Source organism: Salvelinus namaycush, chromosome 21, assembly GCF_016432855.1.
Source record: "Salvelinus namaycush isolate Seneca chromosome 21, SaNama_1.0, whole genome shotgun sequence".
In the NCBI taxonomy this organism is placed as follows: Eukaryota; Metazoa; Chordata; class Actinopteri; order Salmoniformes; family Salmonidae; genus Salvelinus; species Salvelinus namaycush.
In genome coordinates, this window is record NC_052327.1 from 8,533,481 (window position 1) to 8,558,065 (window position 24,585).

Sequence of the window (24,585 nt, forward strand, 5' to 3'; positions counted from 1 at the left end):
CTGGGGCTCTGTCTGTACTGTGGTCAAGGAAGGCACCAGCTCCAGCGGTATCCGGCACTTCCTAATCCGGGATCCACAAGAGCAGAGGGATGGTCAAGTGATCTTCCACCTCCTGGTGCAGGAGTGAGTATTTCATCTTCATCACTTTCTGCTAAACTCTTTATTTTTTATTTCTTTGTCCATCACACTAGACACAGTACATGAGGGACAGTCAACTACAGCGTTGGTGGAATACAGTGCCGCGGGGAACTTTATGGACTAGACCCTTGCCTCTCTTAACATCATCACATACCCACTCTACTCGGTTCAAGGTCTCGATAATCGGCCACTAGGATCCGGAACCATCACACACATCACCCTCACTGTGGAGTCCATTCATCAGGAGAACATCCCCTTCATCACCAGTGCACCAGGTCGCAAGATACCCTCCGCATCTACCCTCTATTGGTGGCTGATACCCAGGCCATGAAGGATTACATCCAAGAGACGCTCCAACAAGGTTTCCTCCACACGTCCACTTCTCCTGTGTCGGTTTCTTCTTTGTGGCCAAGAAGGATGGAGGGATACGTCCCTGCATTGATTAGAGGATTCAATGAAATCACCACAAAGTACCGTTACCTCTCCCATTGGTCCCGGCAGCCATCGAACAGCTCCGTGGTGCCCGGTTCATTACTAAACTGGACCCACAGAGTGCATACAATTTCATCTGCATCCGGGAGGGGGACGAATGGAAGATTGCATTTAGCACAATGTCTGGCCACTACATGTACTTGGTGATGGCATTTGGCTTAGCCAATGCTCCGTCAGTGTTCCAGGCATTCGTTAACGAGGTGTTCAGGGACATGCTCGGATGCCAGGTGGTTGTGTATCTTGATGACATCCTGGTATACTTGGCTACCCTGGAGGATCACATCTCTCACGTTCGAGCAGTCCTGGAACGCCTCCTTGCTAACCACCTGTTCGTCAAGGCTGAGAAGTGCCAATTTCATCAGAAAGCTGTTTCCTTCTTAGGCTACCAAATCAGCCTGCAGGGAGTGAGGATGGACGACAAGAAGTTAGATGTGGTCAGGTCATGGCCAGTCCCAACCACCCATAAAGGGGTTAGAACAGTCTTTTGGGTTTGCCAACTTCTACCGCCGTTTCATCAGGAACTTCCGCTCCGTAGCCGCCCCTCTCACCTCTCTCCTCAGCCGAGGCCTTCCGTCTCCTCAAGGGACGTTTCACCTCCGCCCCATTGCTCAAACACCCAGATCCCACGATATCCTTTGTGGTGGAGGTGGACGCATCAGAGGTGGGCATGGGGGCAGTTCTGTCTCAACGACAGGGTAATCCACAGAAATTGTATCCGTGTGCATATTACTCTAAAAAACTGTCCCCTGCAGAGAGGAATTACGACATTGGTGATCGAGAGCTCCTGGCGGTGAGTAGTGAGTAGTAGAGGAGTGGAGACACTGGCTGGAGGGTGCGAAGGAACCATTCGTCGTCCTCACCGACCATCGGAACCTGAACAGCGAGGAGGCTGAATCTGAGCCAAGCAAGGTGGGCATTCGCCAGGCTTTGGAGAGGGAGCCCGCACCCACTAACTGTCCTCCCAAACGCATCTACGTTCCCACGAGGATAAGGGGTCGGCTGCTGACTTGGGCACACACAGCTGTCGTCGCTAGACATCCAGGTATTTCTCGCACTACCAATCCATCTCTGAGAAGTACTGGTAGCCCACCTTGGCACAGGACGTCACTCGCTATGTCAACTCCTGTTCCGTATGTGTCCAAACCAAATCCCCCCGGAACTCTCCAGCAGGAAAACTCCTTCCTGTGCCTCAGCATCCCTGGTCCCATCTATCCATTGACTTTGTTACTGATCTCCTCTCTGACTGTTTCACCACCATTTTGGTGGTTGTGGATAGACTTTTAAAATCCTGTTTAATCCCTCTTTCTGGTCTCCCTACTGCTCTCCAGGTTACCGAGGCACTATTCCAACAGGTCTTCCAGCATTATGGCCTTCTGGAGGACATTGTCTACGACTGTGGCCCCCAATTCACATCACGGGTATGGAGAGCCTTTATCCCCCGAGTATCCCCCGTGCATCCCGCAAAGGCAGAGGTGTTGCTAACATTTACCATAGAAAATTTCAATTTACAAAAAAAAAAACGTTTTCGTCTTTTGAGCTTCTAGTCATGAAATCTATGCAGCCTACTCAATCACTTTTTATAGCTACTGTTTACAGGCCTCCTGGGCCATATACAGCGTTCCTCACTGAGTTCCCTGAATTCCTATCGGACCTTGTGGTCATAGCAGATAATATTCACATCAAAAGTCCACAGACCCACTCCAAAAGGCTTTCGGAGCCATCATCGACTCAGCGGGTTTTGTCCAACATGTCTCCGGACCTACTCACTGCCACAGACATACTCTGGACCTAGTTTTGTCCCATGAAATAAATGTTGTGGATCTTAATATTTTTCCTCACAATCCTGGACTATCGGACTATTTTATTACGTTTGCAATCGCAACAAATAATCTGCTCAGACCCCAACCAAGGAGCATCAAAAGTCATGCTATAAAATCTCAGACAACGCAAAGATTCCTTGATGCCCTTCCAGACTCCCTCTGCCTACCCAAGGACGCCAGAGGACAAAAATCAGTTAACCACCTAACTGAGGAACTCAATTTAACCTTGCGCAATACCCTAGATGCAGTTGCACCCCTAAAAACTAAAAGCATTTGTCATAAGAAACGAGCTCCCTGGTATACAGAAAATACCCGAGCTCTGAAGCAAGCTTCCAGAAAACTGGAAAGGAAATGGCGCCACACCAAACTGGAAGTCTTCCGATGAGCTTGGAAAGACAATACCGTGCAGTATCGAAGAGCCCTCACTGTTGCTCGGTCATCCTATTTTTGTGGCCTGCTGGAGGTCATTTTGCAGGGCTCTGGCAGTGCTACTCCTTGCACAAAGGCGGAGGTAGCGGTCCTGCTGCTGGGTTGTTGCCCTCCTACGGCCTCCTCCACGTCTCCTGATGTACTGGCCTGTCTCCTGGTAGCGCCTCCATGCTCTGGACACTACGCTGACAGACACAGCAAACCTTCTTGCCACAGCTCGCATTGATGTGCCATCCTGGATGAGCTGCACTACCTGATCCACTTGTGTGGGTTGTAGACTCCGTCTCATACTACCACTAGAGTGAGAGCACCGCCAGCATTCAAAAGTGACCAAAACATCAGCCAGGAAGCATAGGAACTGAGAAGTGGTCTGTGGTCACCACCTGCAGAATCACTCCTTTATTGGGGGTGTCTTGCTAATTGCCTATAATTTCCACCTTTTGTCTATTCCATTTGCACAACAGCATGTGAAATTTATTGTCAATCAGTGTTGCTTCCTAAATGGACAGTTTGATTTCACAGAAGTGTGATTGACTTGGAGTTACATTGTGTTGTTTAAGTGTTCCCTTTATTTTTTTGAGCAGTGTATATTTGAGATTCTTCAAAGTACCCACCCTTTGACTTGCTGACAGCTTTGCACACACTTGGCATTCTCTCAAACAGCTTCATGAGGTAGTCACCTGGAATGCATTTCAATTGCCTTGTTTAAAGTTAATTTGTGGAATTTAATGCATTTGAGCCAATCAGTTATGTTTCAGTCTGAGTTTGAGTTTATTTTATTTTTACAGGGACAGTGCACATTAATCAACGTTTCAGTAAAAGTGACGGTTTTAGCCAGCCGGCTAATTTTCAACTGCAGTCCCTGGGCAGGTTATTAAAAATAATTACACTATAGACAATCATTGATCAGTGAGCACACGCAGAGCAACATAGGACAAGCAAGACGTAGCATACAGACAGAGCAACATAGGACAAGCAAGATGTAGCATACAGACAGAGCAACATAGAACAAAAAGCAGCAAGACAAAATTCATAAAAGCAACAAAGTGCTTCCACACCTCACAAGCTACAGACAACAGACAACATGGAAAGCGGCAATACACAGCTAGGGATTATGTTCACAAATCTGATTGACCTTTAGCCATGTCTTCATGCATTTTGTGAAAGTGTGATATGTGGTGCAGTCATGTGTGTCTGATGGCAGTGTATTCCAGACATGGGAAGCTCTCACAGAGAAAGCGGATTTACTAAAGGTGATTTTCCTTAAGGGAACTATACAGTCACCTCTCATGGCAGACCTTGTGGTTCTGCTGCCATATGTTTGGGATTTCTGTTTAGCAAAAATACTGAGTGGAGGGGGAGCCAGGCCATTTAGGATCTTGAATACAAGACATGCGTCGGTGTATTGCACAAGATTTTCCCAACTCAGGAGCTCATGCTTTCTGAGGATGTAACAGTGATGATGGCTATTGGGCTTCCTATCAAGCACTTTGAGAGCCTGTTTGTAGACAGACTGAATAGGTTTTAATGTTGTACAGCAAGCTTGGGCCCAACTAGTCAAGCAGTATGTTAAGTGGGGGAGTATCATAGATTTGAAGTACAGTTTTGCTACCTCTGTAGTCAAACAATTTCGTATAAATCGGAAATTAGCTAGGTTGAATTTGGTTATTTGAATGACCTTTTTCACATGCTTTTTAAAAGAGAGGTTGGAATCAAGTATGATGCCAAGATACTTAAAATCAGATACCACCTGGAGCTTCTCCCCTGACACATAGACATCTGACTCAGTAGCATCTGTTGCCCTCTTTGTGAAGAACATGCAAACAGTTTTTTTCACATTGAGATGCAAACACGAGTCACTGAGCCACTTTGTAACCTGGACCATTACAGTAGTGAGTTCTTGTGCAGCTTGTTGTTTGCTCTTTGCATGCACATATATCACTGTATCATCTGCATACATTTGAACTTCAGACCCAGTACAGACAGAAGGCAGAACATTAATGTACAGGCTGAACAGGAGGGGCCCCAGTATTGACCCTTGGGGCATGCCCACATCATAGCTAAGAGTGGGCGACAGCTCATTGCTCACTCTGACACACTGAGTTCTGCCTTCAAGGTATGATTTCATCCATCTCAAGGCATCGGGGGAAAAGTTGAACTTGGACAATTTTGTGATGAGAATCTCATGGTTAACAGTATCAAAAGCCTTTCTTAGGTCCAGAAACACAGCCCCAACAATGCCCACTTTGTCCATCTTGGATTTCACATTTTCCAGAAGAAAGCAGTTGGCCGTTTCTGTAGAGTGTTTCTCTCTGAAGCCAAACTGCATGGAGTGTAATGTGAAGGGGCTGTTGTTGAGGTGGGTAATCAGTTGTTCTGCTAAACACTTTTCAACAACCTTTGACACCACAGGTAGTATACTAATGGGCCTGTAGTTACTCACGTCAGCAGGGTCGCCCGATTTAAAGATGGCCGTTATTATGGCCGACTCCCATACCCTTGGAAACACCCCCAGACCAAAAGATGTGTTGGTGACCTTAGTAATGGGGCCAATCAGTGACTCTTTGTAGTTTTTAAGAAAGGTAGTGTAACGCTCGTCGTTAGGAGAAAGAGAGGAGGACCAAACTGCAGTGTGGTGAGTATTCATATTCCTTTTAATGCAAACCGAAATACTCGAACAAAACAACAAAATAACGATAAACGAGAATAAACCGAAACGAAACAGTCCTGTCTGGTGACATACACAAAGACACAGGAAACAAACACCCACAACCCAAAAGTGAAACCCAGGCTACCTAAGTATGATTCTCAATCAGGGACAACGATTGACAGCTGCCTCTGATTGAGAATCATACCAGGCCGAACACAAAACCCCAACATAGAAAAACACACATAGACTGCCCACCCCAACTCACGCCCTGACCATACTAAATAAAGACAAAACAAAGGAAATAAAGGTCAGAACGTGACAAGTAGAGTCCAGCCCAAATACATCTTTGGCTTTAGAGTTCTTTAGTGAGCTAATCACCTTGTTCACCTTTGACTCAGAAACCTCCCTTATGATGAAGACAGGTTGAGCGTCATTCACTAGCACTGAGCCCAAGAAACCAGTGGAGGGGTTCTGTGTCAGTACCCTGACAAGGTCAATAAAGTAGGAATTGAAGGCTATTGCTATTTCGACTGCATCCTGTGTTAGATTGTTATTCACCATGATTTCTAGTCTTTTTGCACTGTTACTATGGTCTTTCCCTGTTAGCTTTTTTGATTCTCCCAGATCAATTTAGAATTTCCCTTTGCTTCACCAATTATGCTAAGAAAAAAGTTTGCCTTGGCCTGTCTGATTTCTTTCATCACCTTATTTCTCAACATGGTAAACCTAAGTCTGTCATGCTCTAATTTGGATCTTAGGGCTATTTTTAGAGCATAATCTCGTTCTTTCATCAAATTCCAGATTTCTCCATTTAGCCAAGGAAGAGTGCTCTTTTGGCCAGGTTTAAATTTTCTTTAGGAAACCATTTATTGTAGTCTGGATTGTGGATAGAAAAACCTGACTATCAGCTTCCATGTCTGTATAGGACAAGAGATCATTCCAGTTAATTCCCTTAATTGCGTTTTCAAAATAGTTTAATTCACTCTTAGGTATTCTTAGTTGATCCGGCTTTCTAACAATAGAGAGGTTAAACCTGCTCTTAGACAGCTTTCTGGCTATAAGTGTCAGATTATGATCAGATGGCCCAGTAACCATATTGAATGATTTATTCACTCTCTCTGGTTTATTACTGAACACCAAATCAATCTGTGTTTTAGAGCAACAAGTCACCCTGGTTGTGTAACGGCTTTCTTCCTGGGGTGAAGGAGAGGACCAAAATGCAGCGCGGCTAGTGTTCAACATGATTTAATAAAGAGACAATAACGTGAACACTATACAAAATAACAAATGTGAAAACCGAGACAGTCCTATCTGGTGCAGAACACAAAGACAGAAGACAACCACCCACAATCCCCAACACAAAACAAGCCACCTATATATGATTCTCAATCAGGGACAACGATTGACAGCTGCCTCTGATTGAGAACCATATCAGGCTGAACACAGAAACAGACAAACTAGACACACAACATAGAATGCCCACCCAGCTCACGTCCTGACCAACTCTAAAACAAGCAACACACATAAGAACTATGGTCAGGACGTGACAGGTTGGTCCTTTAACTAGCTGTGTAAGGTCAAAGGTATTAGTGATCCGTTTGAGTGTTTTCCTTCAAGACTTGTCTTCATAATTCATATTAAAATCTCCCATTAAGATGACCTCTTTCCCAAAATCACATTCCCTAAGCATGTTATTAAACTGATCAAAAAACACACTTTTGGTGGAAGGTGGCCTATACATTCCAATAAGGGTAAATGACATTTGGGGAGACAGTGTAACGTTCAGGCCAATACATTCTAGTTCATTATCACTTGTGACAAGGTAGGGGTAGTACACAGAAAATAGCCCTATGAAGGAAAAGACCAAGTCCATATTATGGCAACAACAGCTCAAATAAGCAAAGAGAAACGACAGTCCATCATTACTTTAAGACATGATGGTCAGTCAATACGGAAAATTTCAAGAACTTTGAAAGTTTCTTCAAGTGCAGTCGGCAAAAACCATCAAGAGCTATTATGAAACTGGCTCTCATGAGGACAGCCACAGGAAAGTAAGACTCATAGTTACCTCTGCTGCAGGAGATAAGATGTTTAAAGTTACCAGCCTCAGATTGCAGCCCAAATAAATGCTTCACAGAGTTCATGTAACAGACACATTTCAACATGAACTGTTCAGAGGAGACTGAGTGAATCAGGCCTTCATGGTTGAATTGCTGTAAAGAAACCACTAAAAAGAGGAGACTTGCTTGGTCCAAGAAACACGAGCAATGGACATGAGACCAAAATCTGTCCTTTGGTCTGATGAGTCCAAATTTAAGATTTTTGGTTCGAACCAGTGTGGTTTTGTGAGACACAGAGCAGGTGAGTGGATGCTCTCCGCATGTGTGGTTCCCACCGTGAAGCATAGAGGAGGAGGTGGGATGGTGTGGGGGTGCTTTGCTGGTAATACTGTCTGTGATGTATTTAGAATTCAAGGCACACTTAACCAACATGTTTAACACAGCATTCTGTTTTTCAACAGGACAATGACCCAACACACCTCCAGGTGTAGGGCTATTGACCAAGAAGGAGAGCTATTCACCAAGAAGGAGAGTGATGGAGTTCTGCATCAGATAACGAGGCCTCCACCCTCATCCGACCTCAACCCAATTGAGATGGTTTGGGATGAGTTGGACCGCAGAGTGAAGGAAAAGCAGCCAACAAGTGCTCAGCATACAGCTGAAGTTGGAAATATACATATACTTAGGTTGGAGTCATTAAAACTCGTTTTTCAACCACTCCACAACTTTCTTGTTAATTAACAAACTATAGTTTTGGCAAGTCGGTTAGGACATCTACTTTGTGCATGACAGAAGTAATTTTTCCAACAATTCTTTACAGACAGATTATTTCACTTATAATTCACTGTATCACAATTCCAGTGGGTCAGAAGTTTACATACACTAAGTTGACTGTGCCTTTAAACAGCTTGGAAAATTCCAGAAAATAATGTCTTGGCTTTAGAAGCTTCTGAAAGGCTAATTGACATAATTTGATTCAATTGGAAGTGTACCTGTGGATGTATTTCAAGGCCTACCTTCAAACTCAGTGCCTCTTTGCTTGACATCATGGGAAAATCTAAAGAAATCAGCCAAGACCTCAAAAAATAAATTGTAGATCTCCACAAGTCTGGTTCATCCTTGGTAGCAATTTCCAAATGCCCGAAGGTACCATGTTCATCTGTACAAACAATAGTACGCAAGTATAAACACCATGGGACCATGCAGCCGTCATACCACTCAGAAAGGAGACGAGTTCTGTCTCCTAGAGATGAACGTACTTGCGAAAAGTGCAAATCAATCCCAGAACAACTGCAAAGGACCTTGTGAAGATGCTGGAGGAAACGGGTACAAAAGTATCTATAGCCACAGTAAAGCGAGTCCTACATCGACAAATCCTGAAAGGCCTCTCAGCAAGGAAGAAGCCACTGCTCCAAAACCGCCATAGAAAATGCCAGACTACGGTTTGCAACTGCACATGGGAACAAAGATTGTACTTTTTGGAGAAATGTCCACTGGTCTGATGAAACAAAAATAGAACTGTTTGGCCATAGTTATGTTTGGAGGAGAAAGGGGGAGGCTTGCAAGCCGAAGAACACCATCCCAACCGTGAAGCTCGGGGGTGGCAGCATCATGTTGTGGGTGTGTGCTTTGCTGCAGGAGGGACTGGTGCACTTCACAAAATAGATGGCATCATGAGCAAGGACAATTATGTGGATATATTGACGCAACATCGCAAGACGCCAGTCAGGAAGTTAAAGCTTGGTCGCAAATGCGTCTTCCAAATGGACAATGACCCCAAGCATACTTTCAAGGTTGTGGCAAAATGGCTTAAGGACAACAAAATCAAGGTATTGGAGTGGCCTTCACAAAGCCCTGACCTCAATCCCATAGAAAATGTGTGGGCAGAACTGAAAAAGCATGTGCGAGCAAAGAGGCCTACAAACCTGACTCAGTTACACCAGCTCTGTCAGGAGGAATGGCCCAAAATTCACCCAACTTATTGTGGGAAGCTTGTGGAAGGCTACACGAAACGTTTGACCCAAGTTAAACAATTTAAAGGCAATGCTGCCAAATACTAATTGAGTGTATGTAAACTTCTGACCCACTGGGAATGTGATGAAAGAAATAAAAGCTGAAATAAATAATTCTCTCTACTATAATTCTGACATTTCACATTCTAAATATATAATGGTGATCCTACCTGACCTAAGACAGGGCATTTTTACGAGGATTAAATGTCAGGAATTGTGAAAAACTGTGTTTAAATGTATTTGGCTAAGGTGTATGTAATCTTCCGACTTCAACTGTATGTGGGAAGTCATTCAAGACTGTTGTAAAAGCATTCCAGGTGAAGCTGGTTGAGAGAATGCCAAGCGTGTGCAAAGCTGTCATCAAGGCAAAGGGTGGCTACTTTGAAGAATCTAAAATATATTTCGATTTTGTAACACTTTTTTTGTTACTACATGATTCCATATGTGTTATTTCATAGTTTCGATGCCTTCACTATTATTCTACAATGTAGAAAATAGTAAAATAAAGAAAAACCCTTGAATGAGTAGGTGTGTCCAAACTTTTGACTGGTACTGTATGTGGATGATTTATAAAGCCAGGCACATTTAACAGTTAGGCTGTTGATTACAGACCTAATTCATTTGGGGTTTGCTCTCTCCTCAATTTTCTTAGTGTCACGTATTCTCTGCTCCTCCCCTTCGGTGTTCGACGTCGCCAGTATACTAACCACCGGTCCTGGGGTCCATCATTACGCACACCTAACATCAATCATTACGCGTACCTGTACGTCATCATGAGGCACACCTGGACTCCATTACCTCACTTATTACCTCCCCTATATAAATGGCACTCCCTTAGGTTCTTTCCCCAGTCAGTATTATTCCTGTGTTTATGCATGCTGTTATGTTGTCTCGTTCCATGTTTATTGTTTTATTAAACCTTTCACCTGCTTCTCGACTCTCAGCTTCTTCGTTACAGAACACTGACTCAAACAATGGAAGCAGCAGGAAAACAGAATATCTCCCAGATGGTCGACGAGCAGGGATACCTTCTATGTCAACACTACGACCAGTTGGCACAACTAGGGATGGCTATGGAAGAGGTTCTTCGCAGTGTGCAACATCTTGAACACACCCGTCAACTAGCGGAGAATATTCTACAACCAGTTGACCCAGAGAGCCAGCACAACAGCCCATTCAGCAACCCACTCAGGTCAGCGATGCCCCTTTGTACCTCCCCGCTAAATATGATGGCACCCCATCTAAATGCCGTGGCTTCCTGCTTCAGTGCTCCCTCTACTTTACGCACCACATGGGGCCCGCACCACCGAGAGGTCTAATGTTGCCACAGTTATTTCTCTGCTGACCGGGCGAGCATTGGAATGGGCTATGGCCATCTGGGAGAAGAGGTGCTAGATTCATATGAGGGGTTCATGGCTCTGTTCAAATGCATCTACGATCATCCCCCGGAGGGCAGAGAGGGGGTGAGCGCCTCCTTCAATTATGGCAGGTGGACCAGACGGCTGCCGAATGCACGCTCACCTTCCGGACAGTAGCAGCATCCAGCGAATGCTTCGTACGCTATTCAGAAGAGGTCTGCGTGAGAAGATCCAGACAGAACTGCCCTGTCGCGACGCCAACATCTTCCTAGACGCACTCATTGTGATGGCCATCCGTCTGGATAACCTACTTCAGGAGTGTCGGTACACTCATTGCTTCTCTCCCTCACTCAGTGAAAACTCCGGATCAGTGCCTGAACCCATGGAGGTAGGGGTCACATGTCCCCCCGCAGCAGAAAGATGCAGATGGAGACAGCTGGGGCTCTGTCTGTACTGTGGTCAAGGAAGGCACCAGCTCCAGCGGTATCCGGCACTTCCTAATCCGGGATCCACAAGAGCAGAGGGATGGTCAAGTGATCTTCCACCTCCTGGTGCAGGAGTGAGTATTTCATCTTCATCACTTTCTGCTAAACTCTTTATTTTTTATTTCTTTGTCCATCACACTAGACACAGTACATGAGGGACAGTCAACTACAGCGTTGGTGGAATACAGTGCCGCGGGGAACTTTATGGACTAGACCCTTGCCTCTCTTAACATCATCACATACCCACTCTACTCGGTTCAAGGTCTCGATAATCGGCCACTAGGATCCGGAACCATCACACACATCACCCTCACTGTGGAGTCCATTCATCAGGAGAACATCCCCTTCATCACCAGTGCACCAGGTCGCAAGATACCCTCCGCATCTACCCTCTATTGGTGGCTGATACCCAGGCCATGAAGGATTACATCCAAGAGACGCTCCAACAAGGTTTCCTCCACACGTCCACTTCTCCTGTGTCGGTTTCTTCTTTGTGGCCAAGAAGGATGGAGGGATACGTCCCTGCATTGATTAGAGGATTCAATGAAATCACCACAAAGTACCGTTACCTCTCCCATTGGTCCCGGCAGCCATCGAACAGCTCCGTGGTGCCCGGTTCATTACTAAACTGGACCCACAGAGTGCATACAATTTCATCTGCATCCGGGAGGGGGACGAATGGAAGATTGCGTTTAGCACAATGTCTGGCCACTACATGTACTTGGTGATGGCATTTGGCTTAGCCAATGCTCCGTCAGTGTTCCAGGCATTCGTTAACGAGGTGTTCAGGGACATGCTCGGATGCCAGGTGGTTGTGTATCTTGATGACATCCTGGTATACTTGGCTACCCTGGAGGATCACATCTCTCACGTTCGAGCAGTCCTGGAACGCCTCCTTGCTAACCACCTGTTCGTCAAGGCTGAGAAGTGCCAATTTCATCAGAAAGCTGTTTCCTTCTTAGGCTACCAAATCAGCCTGCAGGGAGTGAGGATGGACGACAAGAAGTTAGATGTGGTCAGGTCATGGCCAGTCCCAACCACCCATAAAGGGGTTAGAACAGTCTTTTGGGTTTGCCAACTTCTACCGCCGTTTCATCAGGAACTTCCGCTCCGTAGCCGCCCCTCTCACCTCTCTCCTCAGCCGAGGCCTTCCGTCTCCTCAAGGGACGTTTCACCTCCGCCCCATTGCTCAAACACCCAGATCCCACGATATCCTTTGTGGTGGAGGTGGACGCATCAGAGGTGGGCATGGGGGCAGTTCTGTCTCAACGACAGGGTAATCCACAGAAATTGTATCCGTGTGCATATTACTCTAAAAAACTGTCCCCTGCAGAGAGGAATTACGACATTGGTGATTGAGAGCTCCTGGCGGTGAGTAGTGAGTAGTAGAGGAGTGGAGACACTGGCTGGAGGGTGCGAAGGAACCATTCGTCGTCCTCACCGACCATCGGAACCTGAACAGCGAGGAGGCTGAATCTGAGCCAAGCAAGGTGGGCATTCGCCAGGCTTTGGAGAGGGAGCCCGCACCCACTAACTGTCCTCCCAAACGCATCTACGTTCCCACGAGGATAAGGGGTCGGCTGCTGACTTGGGCACACACAGCTGTCGTCGCTAGACATCCAGGTATTTCTCGCACTACCAATCCATCTCTGAGAAGTACTGGTAGCCCACCTTGGCACAGGACGTCACTCGCTATGTCAACTCCTGTTCCGTATGTGTCCAAACCAAATCCCCCCGGAACTCTCCAGCAGGAAAACTCCTTCCTGTGCCTCAGCATCCCTGGTCCCATCTATCCATTGACTTTGTTACTGATCTCCTCTCTGACTGTTTCACCACCATTTTGGTGGTTGTGGATAGACTTTTAAAATCCTGTTTAATCCCTCTTTCTGGTCTCCCTACTGCTCTCCAGGTTACCGAGGCACTATTCCAACAGGTCTTCCAGCATTATGGCCTTCTGGAGGACATTGTCTACGACCGTGGCCCCCAATTCACATCACGGGTATGGAGAGCCTTTATCCCCCGAGTATCCCCCGTGCATCCCGCAAAGGCAGAGGTGTTGCTAACATTTACCATAGAAAATTTCAATTTACAAAAAAAAAAACGTTTTCGTCTTTTGAGCTTCTAGTCATGAAATCTATGCAGCCTACTCAATCACTTTTTATAGCTACTGTTTACAGGCCTCCTGGGCCATATACAGCGTTCCTCACTGAGTTCCCTGAATTCCTATCGGACCTTGTGGTCATAGCAGATAATATTCACATCAAAAGTCCACAGACCCACTCCAAAAGGCTTTCGGAGCCATCATCGACTCAGCGGGTTTTGTCCAACATGTCTCCGGACCTACTCACTGCCACAGACATACTCTGGACCTAGTTTTGTCCCATGAAATAAATGTTGTGGATCTTAATATTTTTCCTCACAATCCTGGACTATCGGACTATTTTATTACGTTTGCAATCGCAACAAATAATCTGCTCAGACCCCAACCAAGGAGCATCAAAAGTCATGCTATAAAATCTCAGACAACGCAAAGATTCCTTGATGCCCTTCCAGACTCCCTCTGCCTACCCAAGGACGCCAGAGGACAAAAATCAGTTAACCACCTAACTGAGGAACTCAATTTAACCTTGCGCAATACCCTAGATGCAGTTGCACCCCTAAAAACTAAAAGCATTTGTCATAAGAAACGAGCTCCCTGGTATACAGAAAATACCCGAGCTCTGAAGCAAGCTTCCAGAAAACTGGAAAGGAAATGGCGCCACACCAAACTGGAAGTCTTCCGATGAGCTTGGAAAGACAATACCGTGCAGTATCGAAGAGCCCTCACTGCTGCTCGGTCATCCTATTTTTTTTCAACTTAATTGAGGAAAATAAGAACAATCCGGAAAAAAAAAAATTAGACTGTCGCAAAGCTAACTAAAAAGCAGCATTCCCCAAGAGAGGATGGCTTTCACTTCAGCAGTAATAAATTCATGAACTTCTTTGAGGAAAAGACCATGATCATTAGAAAGCAAATTACGGACTCCTCTTTAAATCTGCGTATTCCTCCAAAGCTCAGTTGTCCTGAGTCTGCACAACTCTGCAAGGACCTAGGATCAAGAGAGACACTCAAGTGTTTTAGTACTATATCTCTTGACACAATGATGAAAATAATCATGGCCTCTAAACCTTCAAGCTGCATGCTGGACCCTATTCCAACTATACTACTGAAAGATCTGCTTCCTGTGCTTGGCCCTCCTATGTTGAACATAATAAACGGCTCTCTATCCACCGGATGTGTACCAAACTCACTAAAAGTGGCAGTAATAAAGCCTCTCTTGAAAAAGCCAAACCTTGACCTAGACATTTTTGGGGAATTTTTCCTAGCCACCGTGCTTCTTCACCTCCATTGCTTGCTGTTTGGGGTTTTAGGCTGGGTTTCTGTACAGCACTTTGAGATATCAGCTGATGTAAGAAGGGCTATATAAATACATTTGATTTGATTTATGGAGAAGCTTGGTCATGGTCAGTCCAACGGGCAGGTGGAGAGGATGAACCAGGAGCTGGGGAGGTTCCTGAGGAGTCACTTTCAGGACTGGCAGGGAGAGTGGGCTCGATACCGTCCATGGGCAGAGTACGCCAGAATTCGCTGTGACACTCCTCCACTGGGTTGACTCCCTTCCAGTGTGTTCTGGGTTTTCAGCCAGCCCTGTCTCCAAAGACCCCGGGCCAGACTGAAGCTCCTGCGGTTGATGAGTGGTTCAGGTGCGCAGAAGAAGTGTGGCGCTATGCTCACGTGAGATTCCAGTGTGCCATCCACCGTCAGAAGGAGCAGGAAGAATGCCACCGCAGTGCTACTTATGCATTTGGTAATATTGAATTAATACGCACACAAAACATTTGAACAAAAGCATTCACTGTGAAAGTTGATACATGTACCACCTATATATATATGTGTGCAGCACTTCATTCAATTTATTGAGTGAGTTGTTGTTTTCTTGCTCAAACCGTGAGCCACACTTGTCAAATTCAGACATTTCTTTCAAAACACAGGGATGTCAATTCGCACGGGACTAGTATTATCAGAGGACCTTGCAGTTATTGGAGCTGGAATTGTTACTCTCCTGCCCTGTACAAATGACTGACATTGCAGAATCGGACGGGACTAAAATGACAGATGCAGTGTTTTGTGCTTGTGCGCAAAATTACATTACCACCCCCAGTAAAACTAATCGTGTCCTAACAGGGCTTTAGGCAAGGACTGTTTCCTCTTCTCTGCTGCTAACTCTGTGGCATTGTCCCAATATCCTGGTTCATTTTGCTACTATGCAACATGGGGACAGAAGCCAATTCTACAGCCACTGATGATTTTTTTTTTTTTTTTTTTTTTCAGAATCACGGACAGCAACCATATCCGATGTGGGAGAAAGCGCATTTGTTATAAAATACAATTTTTTTTCGTGTTTCACCATTATTTTTAAATAATATAACCATATACAATTTCAGTATCACATGTCTTAGAGTGATGGACTGTGCCATCCCTGTGATTAGTCCAAAATGGATTAGTCCATTGAGACAGGCGCGAATCAGACAAGTTTCTTGTGCACAACGAAGAAAAAAAACAAATAATTGCGACTGCTCGAGTAAAGACATCTCAGTTGACAAACAGCCTATGGACCAGTCAACTAAATGGGGTCATCCCTAGCTAAATGGCATATATTATTATGTTCATAATTGTCACTGTGAGCAAACATTTATATACGCTCTCTATACACAGGAGATGGACATTAGCAGTCATGAATGACCCACCAGCCACACATCCACCACACCCTGACCTTCCTGTGGCTTTCCTTCCTGTGGCCTCGGCAATCCCCTTACCATCTTGCTTGAGGATGGCAACTCTAATAGAGTTGGTTGAGACACTGAGTCTCAACCAACTTCTGTATTGGAGTTGCCATCTTCGAGCAAGAAGCACATTATGTAAAATATGTAAATACTATTCAGTTATTTATTTTTTTACTTAATAAAAAAAAAACGGTGGACTTTTGAACTTTATGAATAACAAATTCACACAGATAAATGTCAACATGGGTTTTCATAATACAACAAGACTTCTATGAAGCTATGGCTGCAGTAAGCTCTAATAACTCTGTAATGTGCCATGTGAAAATTATGCACATTTTTAAAGGCCAATATTATATGATTGTGGCCTACTACCTCGCTAAGAAAACACACAACACATATGAAAAGGAAAGGGGGGGGATACAGTGCATTCGGAAAGTATCCAGACCCCTTCACTTTTTCAACATTTTGTTACGTTACAGCCTTATTCTAAAATTGATTAAATTGTTTTTTTCCCCTCATCAACCTACACACACAATACCCCATAATGACAAAGCAAAAATAGTTTTTTAGAAATGTTTTTATTTATTTATTTATTATTATTTTTTATTACATTTACATAAGTACTCATACCCTTTACTCGGTACTTTGTTGAAGCACCTTTGGAAACGATTACAGCCTCGAGTCTTCTTGGGTATGACGCTACAAGCTTGGCACACCTGTATTTAAGTTTCTCCTTTCTCTGCAGATCCTCTCAAACTCTGTCAGGTTGGATGGGGAGTGTTACTGCACAGCTATTTTCAGGTCTCTCCAGAGATGTTTAATCAGGTTCAAGTCTGGGCTCTGGCTGGGCCACTCAAGAACATTCAGAGACCTGTCCCGAAACTACTCCTGCATTGTCTTGGCTGTGTGCTTAGGGTCGTTGGTGTGCTTACGGTCGTTGTCCTGTTGGAAGGAGAACCTTCGCCCCAGTCTGAGGTCCTGAGCGCTCTGGAGCCCAGTTCCTGCTGCTGAAAAACATCCCCACAGCATGATGCTGCCACCACCATGCTTCACTGTAGGGATGGTGGAAGGTTTCTTCCAGACATGACGCTTGGCATTCAGGCCAGAAAGTTCAATCTTGGTTTCATCAGACCAAAGAATCTTGTTTCTCATGGTCAGAGTCCTTTAGGTGCCTTTTTGCTAACTCCAAGCGGGCTGTCATGTGCCTTTTACTGAGGAGAGGCTTTCATCTGGCCACTCTACCATAAAGGCCTGATTGGTGGAGTGCTGCAGAGATGGTTGTCCTTCTGGAAGGTTCTCCGATCGCCACAGAGGAACTCTGGAGCTCTGTCAGAGTGACCATCGGGTTCTTGGTCACATCCCTAACCAAGTTCCTTCTCCCCTGATTGCTCAGTTTGGCCGGGCGGCCAGATCTTGGAAGATTCTGGGTGGTTCCAAACTTGTTCCATTTAAGAATGATGGAGGCCACTGTGTTCTTAGGAACCTTCAATGTTACAGACATTTTTTGGAACCCTTCCCCAGATCTGTGCATCGACACAATCCTGTCTCGGAGCTCTACGAACAATTCCTTCAACCGCATGGCTTGGTTTTCGTTCTGACATGCACTGTCATATGTGGGACTTTATATAGACAGGTGTGTGCCTTTCCAAATCATGTCAAATCAATTGAATTTACCACAGGTGGACTCCAATCAAGTTGTAGAAACATCTCAAGGACGATCAATGGAAACAGGATGCACCTGAGCTCAATTTCGAGTCTCAAAGCAAAGGGTCTGAATAGTTATGTGAATAAGATGTGTTTTTTTATTTGTAATAAATTTCATTTTTTCTCTAAAAACCTGTTTTCTCTTTGACATTGTGGTGTATTGTGTGTAGATTGATGAGGATTTTTTTAAATCAGGCTGTAACGTCCCAAAATGTGGAAATAGTGAAGGGGTCTGAATACTTTCCGAATGCACTGTACCTAGCCAGTTGCACAACTGAATGCATTCAATCGAAATGTGTCTCCGCATTTAACCCATCCCCTCTTAATCAGAGAGGTGCAGGGGGCTGCCTTAATCAACATCATCGGCTCCCGGGAGCCGTTGTTGTGGGGTTTAATTGCCTTGCTCTTGGGCAGAATGACAGCTCTTCACCTTGTCGGCTCGGGGATTCGATAAAGCAACTTTGTGGTTTCTCACGTGACAATATACTGTCAAGCATATAGTTCTGTATGATGGTTGAATGTGGCCTACTTCATAAGACATAGTCCACTTATGTTAGTTACATGTTTCAGGAGTAGCATTATAAGACTCGTTATGATTCATAGAGACCCTTTCGAAAGGGTCATAAATGTTATACAGGTGTAACAGGAGGGACTATTGTGCTAGAAAACGTAGAATATTTATATTAGCTACATAGCTACAATGTGGATATTTTCCTTTCTATTTATTTTTCAAATAATCCAGAGCCTCATTATGATAAGTTAGCTAGCTATGGACAGAGAGCCATGTATTTCGTGTTTCTAAATATAGCTCTATATATAGCTCTCTCTTTCTATATATATATATATATATATATATATATATATATATATATATATATATATATACACTGCTCAAAAAAATAAACACTAAAATAACACATCCTAGATCTGAATGAATTAACTATTCTTATTAAATACTTTTTTCTTTACATAGTTGAATGTGCTGACAACAAAATCACACAAAAATTATCAATGGAAATCAAATGTATCAACCCATGGAAGTCTGGATTTGGAGTCACACTCAAAATTAAAGTGGAAAACCACACTACAGGCTGATCCAACTTTGATGTAATGTCCTTAAAACAAGTCAAAATGAGGCTCAGTAGTGTGTGTGGCCTCCACGTGCCTGTATGACCTCCCTACAACGCCTGGGCATGCTCCTGATGAGGTGGCGGATGGTCTCCTGAGGGATCTCCTCCCAGACCTGGACTAAAGCATCCGCCAACTCCTGGACAGTCTGTGGTGCAACGTGGCATTGGTGGATGGAGCGAGACATGATGTCCCAGATGTGCTCAATTGGATTCAGGTCTGGGGAACGGACGGGCCAGTCCATAGCATCAATGCCTTCCTCTTGCAGGAACTGCTGACACACTCCAGCCACATGAGGTCTAGCATTGTCTTGCATTAGGAGGAACCCAGGGCCAACCGCACCAGCATATGGTCTCACAAGGGGTCTGAGGATCTCATCTCGGTACCTAATGGCAGTCAGGCTACCTCTGGCGAGCCCATGGAGGGCTGTGCGGCCCCCCAAAGAAATGCCACCCCACACCATGACTGACCCACCGCCAAACCGGTCATGCTGGAGGATGTTGCAGGCAGCAGAACGTTCTCCACGGCGTCTCCAGACTGTCACGTCTGTCACATGTGCTCAGTGTGAACCTGCTTTCATCTGTGAAGAGCACAGGGCGCCAGTGGCGAATTTGCCAATCTTGGTGTTCTCTGGCAAATGCCAAACATCCTGCACGGTGTTGGGCTGTAAGCACAACCCCCACCTGTGGACGTCGGGCCCTCATACCACCCTCATACCACCCTCATGGAGTCTGTTTCTAACCGTTTGAGTTGACACATGCACATTTGTGGCCTGCTGGAGGTCATTTTGCAGGGCTCTGGCAGTGCTCCTCCTGCTCCTTCTTGCACAAAGTCCTGCTGCTGGGTTGTTGCCCTCCTACGGCCTCCTCCACGTCTCCTGATGTACTGGCCTGTCTCCTGGTAGCGCCTCCATGCTCTGGACACTACGCTGACAGACACAGCAAACCTTCTTGCCACAGCTCGCATTGATGTGCCATCCTGGATGAGCTGCACTACCTGAGCCACTTGTGTGGGTTGTAGACTCCGTCTCATGCTACCACTAGAGTGAAAGCACCGCCAGCATTCAAAAGTGACCAAAACACCAGCCAGGAAGCATAGGAACTGAGAAGTGGTCTGTGGTCACCACCTGCAGAACCACTCCTTTATTGGGGGTGTCTTGCTAATTGCCTATAATTTCCACCTGTTGTCTATTCCATTTGCACAACAGCATGTGAAATTTATAGTCAATCAGTGTTGCTTCCTAAGTGGACAGTTTGATTTCACAGAAGTGTGATTGACTTGGAGTTACATAGTGTTGTTTAAGTGTTCCCTTTATTTTTTTGAGCAGTGTATATATATGGCTCTGGCTATAGCTACCTAGCAAACAGTGATGTTATAAAATACATCAGTTCGTAAATCACCGTTCATAAAAACACTATGAATAGCTTTGTAACCTTATTTGGCTGACATGTTGAAAACAATAGCAAGGGGCTGGAACTCAAATCGCTAGCGGGCTGGCCCGCATGGGCCAAGCTTGCAGTACGTCACCAAAATGTATGTAGATTCCCTGAATAGGAAAATGGCGCCACACAGTTACCAAAAAACTGTCGCTTTCAAACTAGGGATTTCATGGCTTATTAAGGTCAAACAATAATTCTGCTCATAGATTACACGTGTATGAACTACACATTGACACATCCAGCCTAAAGCGGGATGTTTAACAAATACTAACGTAGTTTAGCCCAATTTGCTAAAGTCCCGGAGCATGTCTTTAAAGGACAAGAACAGTGAACTGTCACGAACCGACTCGAAGTCCGCAACAAAAAGGGAGACAACGTGGAGATAAGGAATAACAAAATATATTTATTAACTGAAGTAACCTAAATACAATTAACAATGGGGTGTGTAGCCAGTAATCAGTAGTGCAAGTGAGTGGTTGCGTACATAGATGTGATAATGAGAGGTGTTGAAAGGTGCCAAAGCAAACAACCAAAAAGGCAACAAAAATGCCACAACCAAAATCCAACAGTGTTGGAGAGATGGAGAGAGTCTCCTCAATGAATGGGGAAAAGGTGTATTTATCCCGGGTGTGTACCATTTCGCTGGCGACCCTCCCGGCTCCGCCCACCGACATCCAATTAAGGAAAACAAGAGCAAAGAGAAAGAATTCGGCAGACAGAGAGTCGTCACAGAACTAAATGAAAGTCACTGACTGTCAGACTCCTGTCTTGTCCATTGTGTGCTCTGTCAGAACTCAATAAACTCCCACACAAACACTGACTATAAGGCGTCCTTCTCCTCTCTCTCTCGGTCTGTCTCCCTCTTTCTCTCTGACTGGAAGAAATGGTGTCAGCCTCTGAAAGAGTGAGATCCCTTTGTTCTTCAGGGGACAGAGGAAACAAGGCCAGCAGACAGGCAGAGAGCGAATAAGCCAGCTAGCAAGCCAACAAGGCAGGCAGACAGACAGCCAGGCGGACGAATGGACAGACAGAGAGACACTCTCTCTCCTGACACAGAGAGGGCTGTCTGTGTGTGTGTGTGTTCCTGTTAGGCCACAGAGAGATAGGCTGTTGTAACCATGGAGAGATTTTCCAAGATGCTGCAGCCATCCAAGCATGACTCCCCTCTCGTCCCGACACTCCGAGTTGGAGCTTGTCCCGGCCTGGGAGTTGGGCTCATTAGGGTATTCCCAGCTGGACATTGTTCAACACTACTCTTGTTCTGTTTCTATGGCAGTAGCACTGTATAAGAAAGGGTTCTCTGACTTGTCCATGTAGAAGGACCCTTCCAGGTAGAACCTTTTCACCTAACAAATAACCATTTCTTTCATAGAGAAGGTTTTTTCAAATGTTCTGAAGAAGTTCTGGATAAAAAAGGTTCCACGAAGAACTCTCGTCCCTGTAGTGCAGAGGAAGAATCCTAATTTATAAGTGTATGGCTGGAGGTCAGCATGCTATCCAGAGGAACAGAAGCTGCTCCAGTTTCAACTGTTCTGCCTGCGGCTATGGAACCCTGACCTGTTCACCGGACGTGCTACCTTGTCCCAGACCTGCTGTTTTCAACTCTCTAAAGACAGCAGGAGTGGTAGAGATACTCTGAATGATCGGCTATGAAAAGCCAACTGACATTTACTCCTGAGGTGCTGACCTGTTGCACCTTCGACATCCACTGTGATTATTATTATTTGACCCTGCTGGTCATCTATGAACATTTGAACATCTTGGCCATGTTCTGTTATAATCTCCACCCGGCACAGCCAGAAGAGGACTGGCCACCCCTCATAGCCTGGTTCCTCTCTAGTTATCTTCCTAGGTTCTGGCCTTTCTAGGGAGTTGTTCCTAGCCACCGTGCTTCTACACCTGCATTGCTTGCTGTTTGGGGTTTTAGGCTGGGTTTCTGTACAGCACTTTGAGACATCAGCTGATGTAAGAAGGGCTTTATAAATACATTTGATTTGATTTGATTAAGTAGAACAACAACCAGCATTTTGTAGGCTACGTGTGAGGGGAGGGAGGGTGTTTGGATGGGCATCAAATGGCACCCTATTCCCTACATATATAAGGAATAGGGTGCCATTTGGGACATCACCTGTTGTGTAAGAAGGTATTACTTAAAGTAGTCAAGGGCCCTACTAGCCACCTGTTATCTAACTTCCTGTACATGGAGGTTAGTGAGGTTTGGGCATCAGAGATGGATAGATATAGCTGCTAAACCATTCTCTCTCTCTCTCTACCGTGCATTCGAAAAGTATTCAGAAACCTTGACCTTTTCCACAGGGGTCACTACAGTGTGACGGGACAAGGACATTCCGGCCAGCCAAACCCTCCACTAACTCAGACGACGCTGGGCCAATTGTGGGTGGCCTCATTGGCCTCTCCCGGTCGCGGCCGGCACGGGTCTCGAACCAGCATCTGTAACAGTTTGCACTGCCGATGCAGTGTCTTAGACCGCTGCGCCACTCAGGAGGCTCCATCCACACAGGTTGTAATACTTATCAATTGCCTTGCACAAAGTTTCATAAGGTAAAACACTACACAGGACTCTTAAAGAATTTCATTTAAATATTACATGTATTTTTGGATCACAGAAACAATGAGAAAATATGGCCAAATAAATAATGAAATGTTCATTGTATAAAGCAGCCCGTGTAATCATCTCCCAGAGTAGACCCAATCGGCCCGAGCCCCAAGTAATACATTTGGGCCAGATAACTCACACCGGAATCGGCCCGAGCTCAATCCATGCATCCTAGCCATAAGTAATACTGCCGAAGGCGGCCCAGACTCGGGCCACATGACGTCGGCAGAGTCTGACTCTCAGCCGAGTGCCCCAACTCTCAGCTGGAATCGGCCCAGATCCACTGTGCTAGCTGGGCAGTTTCCCGTAAAATGCAGCTGTTGACAATGTATTGATTAACCAGAGAAGATAGAACGTGGTTACATTGTTGCAATGAATGCATGAACAGCGTGGAAGGAAAGGAAGCTGTTTAATATAAAAAAACACCCTCTCTGCAACACTTTGCTTAGGCGCCTTCACACTTCATTCCCTGAATGAATGGGGTGTTATGCATGTCTTATTATTAGGCTACCCAAAGCAGCCAGTCAATCGGTAAGCCTGGTGTGGTATTTGGACTATCGAACTTACTCTCGGTGATCTTCTGCAAGCCCAATACGTCCTCTGGAGTGATCGCAGTGTTCCCGAGCAGTTCCTCTTCCGTGGTCGCCGGGACCCCCACATCCATTGAGTTGCAGCCTTTTTTGACTTTCATTACTGCTGTTGGGTTTTGGTTCGCGTTTGGGTTCGGGCTCGCCTGGCCGTTGATGTTGTTACTGCTGCTTCCTCCGGTATCTCCTCCGCCACGGCAACTGCCAGGATTATTACCAGTGGACTTCTTAGCGCTTGACGGGTCCCGGCTGTTGCGTCTGCTGGTGCAAGAATAGCTCATTCTCTGTCCCTCCTCCCCCTTCTCCGAGCCCGTGCCTGCAAGATACAAAACAGTCGTCCTCCCTCCCTCTCCAAAGGCTGCACAGCTGCTGTCTGTAGCTGCTTGGTGCTTAATTCAAAGCCCTTCTTCTTTCTGACTTGAAGTCTGCCGTCTGCAGGAGATGATACTGCTATAGAGTCGCTCTCTCTCCTCCTAACATCGAACAAATCCACCAACAGCGCACTGTATCCTATGACTGAAACAGTCAAGGCAAAGTGAGCGTTGTGCCTTTTCGTCGTAATTGAAAAAAGGGAAGTGGCACTGGTTGAGATCCAAATGCCCAAACAGCAGCTTGTCCACTAACATTTCTACCTTTAAATTATTTAACTAGGCAAGTCAGTTAAGAACAAATTCTTATTTTCAATGACGGCCTAGGAACAGTGGGTTAACTGCCTTGTTCAGGGGCAGAACGATAGATTTGTACCTTGTCAGCTCGGGGATGTCGCATTTATAAACAATGCAAGGATTTAGACATCTGATATAATATTTTACTTGATCCCTATTGGGCGCTGCCCCTATCTC

At 45.4% G+C, this 24,585-nt stretch overlaps 1 protein-coding gene across 1 annotated transcript in view; it reads right to left on the minus strand.

Moving 5' to 3' along the window:
• Positions 1–24,024, minus strand: part of LOC120066606 (protein unc-119 homolog A-like) — a 106,528-nt gene extending 82,504 nt beyond the window's left edge. Inside the window, exon 1 of the mRNA XM_039018030.1 lies at positions 23,724–24,024. Coding sequence (XP_038873958.1) covers positions 23,724–24,024 — 301 coding nt within the window. The remainder of the gene's footprint in view (positions 1–23,723) is intronic.
• Between the last annotated feature and the right edge of the window lie 561 nt (positions 24,025–24,585).